This window comes from Coenobita brevimanus, chromosome 30 (assembly GCF_032717465.1).
Source record: "Coenobita brevimanus isolate Jiangsu-jjx chromosome 30, ASM3271746v2, whole genome shotgun sequence".
NCBI classification, from domain to species: Eukaryota; Metazoa; Arthropoda; class Malacostraca; order Decapoda; family Coenobitidae; genus Coenobita; species Coenobita brevimanus.
The window spans coordinates 2,007,166-2,010,667 of record NC_136983.1 but is presented as its reverse complement, the minus strand read 5'-3'; the positions used below and the strand labels follow the sequence as shown (position 1 = coordinate 2,010,667).

The 3,502-nt window shown below is 40.3% G+C and overlaps 1 protein-coding gene across 1 annotated transcript in view; it reads left to right on the top strand.

Moving 5' to 3' along the window:
• The first annotated feature begins 2,763 nt into the window (after positions 1-2,763).
• The window catches only part of LOC145395163 (uncharacterized), a 34,743-nt gene continuing 34,004 nt past the window's right edge, over positions 2,764-3,502 (top strand). The window contains exon 1 of the mRNA XM_080268858.1: positions 2,764-2,895. Coding sequence (XP_080124984.1) covers positions 2,830-2,895 — 66 coding nt within the window. The 5' untranslated portion in view covers positions 2,764-2,829. The remainder of the gene's footprint in view (positions 2,896-3,502) is intronic.

Genomic DNA, 3,502 nt, shown 5'->3' with positions numbered 1-3,502 from the left:
ACAGAGTCATCCTGTGATGTGGTTCAGGAGCAGAGCTTCTTCAGGATTTGATAAGGAGCTTAAAGGTCATTTGCATGAAAATTACCCATTACCTTCTCAGCATTTTCCATGACATACATCTGTCGTCCTTTCTTTGAAACTTTTGTCCAGCAAGACAAAAGTGTCTTCTGCTCCCACCCCCGAGCCAGTATGGCAGTATCCTTGATGAGACAGACCCTCTCATTGGTCCCTGGCAATCTCCAGCACATTTACCAGCTACTGCCAGACTAACATGCTTAAAGATATCCCATCTTTCAACAGGGTCTTCAACAGCACTCAGCACCTCATGCCGATTCAAGACTGTCACTGCATACTCGTGAACACAGTCTTCATCCCTGAGATTCTCTAGACGAAACAATTTTAGATGGCATATTGGAATTCTCTTAGCTTTGATTTATAGCACAGAGTAGTAATAGCAAGTGTATGAGCAGTAACTGAGAACTCAGCACTCGTGAACCTGCTGTTGTCAAGGATCAGTACATACGAGGTCAGTATTCTTAGGAACCCTTGCAGCATTGTAATACCGGGTCCAGCAGTGAAAATTAGGCCATAGGAAGCAGGATCCAGCAGTTCTTAAAATATGGACTTTTACGAAATCCAGAAGACAAGAACAACAGCATTGGAATTCCTGGTTCCAGACCTGCCACTACGTGATTTCATTTAAGTTTGAAAAGGACTGCATTATCCCTTTTACTCTCATATGACCTAGAATTGCCTTCTCTATCTTGAATATTGAATTTAACAAGAGATTAACATACGAAGAATTACCATGGGAAGGATATAAAGCGATAGTATTCCCTTATTCAACCACTGAGCTATGTGAAATAAGTTGCAAAAGGACAAAAATCCTTGCTAAGTCAAGGTAAAAGAACTACAATAGCATAGGGTTCATTAAGGTTGTAATCTAGCTTTTGCAATTTGAAGTTGGGGTATGGTGAGAGAAAGTCGGGAAAGGGGGAATATTTTTCGTACATATTTATTTGTTTATTATTGCTGTACCCACAGGAACGACCAAACAATAGTGTATCCCTTACATGTCACTCACTGGCTGTCACTGCCCTGTACTGGTTTGAATGGTGAAATACGGTATGTTTTAACCGTAGAGTTTCGTAAGACGGGTTTTGGAGGGGTTGGGGGTATTGGTGGTGTGTCTGGGGTGCGTCTAAGGTGCATCTGGGGTATCGGGGGTTTGTGACACGTGTATCCTAAGACAAAGGTCATTTCTTGGGATGTGTTGTGGGTGGTGAATACGGTTGGGGTACGGCCATTTGAGGTGCCCTTGGCCTTGTTTTCCTGCATCAAGTATACAGAATGATTGAATGGAAAAACGGCCATACACTTCTGAATATTCCTTATCCAGTGAACTTCACCTTGGTGATAGATCGTAGTTTATGTTTGTATTTAAGGGTAATATACAAATAGATAGATAGACATAGATATACTGTATATGACTAAATTTAAAATGCTTGATTATCGTCAATGGCTTTAAAAAATATTTTGAACCTCCCTCTCCATTAACAAATGTTGTATCTGCCTCTGATACAATACTCTTCACTTGAACTTGGTCTAAAAGTGGCAGACCTGTCTTGACCTCTGCTCTGTAGGATGATATTGGCGCGAATATGATGCTGGTGACGGACAGGTGCTATGGCAGTTAATTTTCGTGACTAGCAGTGTTGTTAATTTTCGTGACTGGCATCCTGATGTTAATTTTCGTGACTAGCATTCTGTTGTTAATTTTCGTGAGTAGAATTCTGTGACTTTTCGTGACTGCTGTCATATTCGTGTTAGTCTTTTGATGGAAAGATGGTATAATTTTTACGCCAAGTCGAAGAGAACAGAGTATAGTTTTGAAAGTCTCCTGAGATGAATTTTAAAAAAAGTAATCAAATGATATGGTTAAAAAAAAAATTACGATATGAAGCGAATTTCTCTCTGTCTCTCTCTCAGTTCGATTATGTAATATATTTTACTCCAGTTGATTCTCTTCGGCTTCGGAGACTGCAAAATGAAGGCGTTAGGTATAGCCTTGATTAACCCTTTCATTACTGGAGCTGACTTAAATTTATTCAGAAACAAACGTCACCGGATGAAAAAGGCTACTGTTATGGCCGGGTCACCTTGTAAGAATAGTAACGACATTTTTGTTGCGTCCGGATCATAATGTCAACTGCCACACCCATCTCCATGAGAGTCACATCTTCCAGAGAACTCCCAAGGTGGGGTCGATCAGGGTCGCCAAATTCAAACTCAAATGTCGCTAAACTCGCCCTCAAATCCGCTAGTGTTGCTAAGCATCAAAAACCTGTGGGAAAATTGCTAGAAAGCTTCTCATTTCCCTGGAATATTTCTAGAACTGTGAAAGTACATGGAAATTGCCCAAACTTCTGTCGCTAGATTCAAATAGTGGTTGCTAAATGGAAATTAATCCCTCTGGGGGGAAAACGCTAACTTGGCAATGTTGTAGCGGATGAGTCGAACGTCGAGGGCGTGTTGGCGTGTGTGTGCCAGACGTCAGAAAATGTTATGCATTGCTTTACTTTAGAAAAAAGCTACGATGGCGCTTGAATAATTTTTATTCATAGCATTACTTAAAAACATGAAATACGCTACCCGTATGTTTAATCAATAAGATGTTCTATATTAATCCCTGTGTTTACTAAGTAAGAGATGTTTTCCTCGTTGACATAAAAACTCCCATTTTCCGAAACGTCCTACGCATACGCTGTCTAGTCAACGTAGAGGTTGTAACGTATTCCATCTTATTCTCAAACCCACTGTCACCTCAAAATGGGTCTGACATTCAATATCAAGGCTCTCTGTACCCTCAGCGGCTTCCTGAAAGTCCTCCAAATCGTAAGTACACCAAAATCTCGGTGTTCCTTTTGCAGTATCGTGTGAGGCGTGGATACTTGTTCCACCCACGAACAAAGCAACTGACATTTACGTTTTAAACCTTTTATATTTATTGGCGTCTTTTTAGCCTTATTCTTTCTGCTTCCAGATGATGTTATTCAACTAGGGGAAGATGTCCCGTACTGAACAGATTAATGACGGCTGTATCAAACCCCTCCAGTCCAGTCTCGTAATCCAAAAATTGTCTTATGTAGCCTACTGTAACCTACCATTTTATAATACAGGAGGAAACTAGCATTATCAACAGCAATACTTATTTTTTTATTGTATTTTTTCTTGGACTGACGATTATATTCACATCAGGAAGACTTAAAGCTAGAGTTGTACATATATTCCACTGCTAGACACCATTCTGAAACACTATAACCAGGAGATAAGGATGAAAAATACGTACCCGCGTTGAAAAGATTGAGAAATATTAATAATGTATAATTATAATATGCAAGCGCGTTAATCAGCCACGTGGCCCGCGTTACGCCATGAAAACCGGCGTGGATTTAAAAAAAAGAAAAAGGAACGGTGAGCAAAGGAATGGGTGGGATGGGCT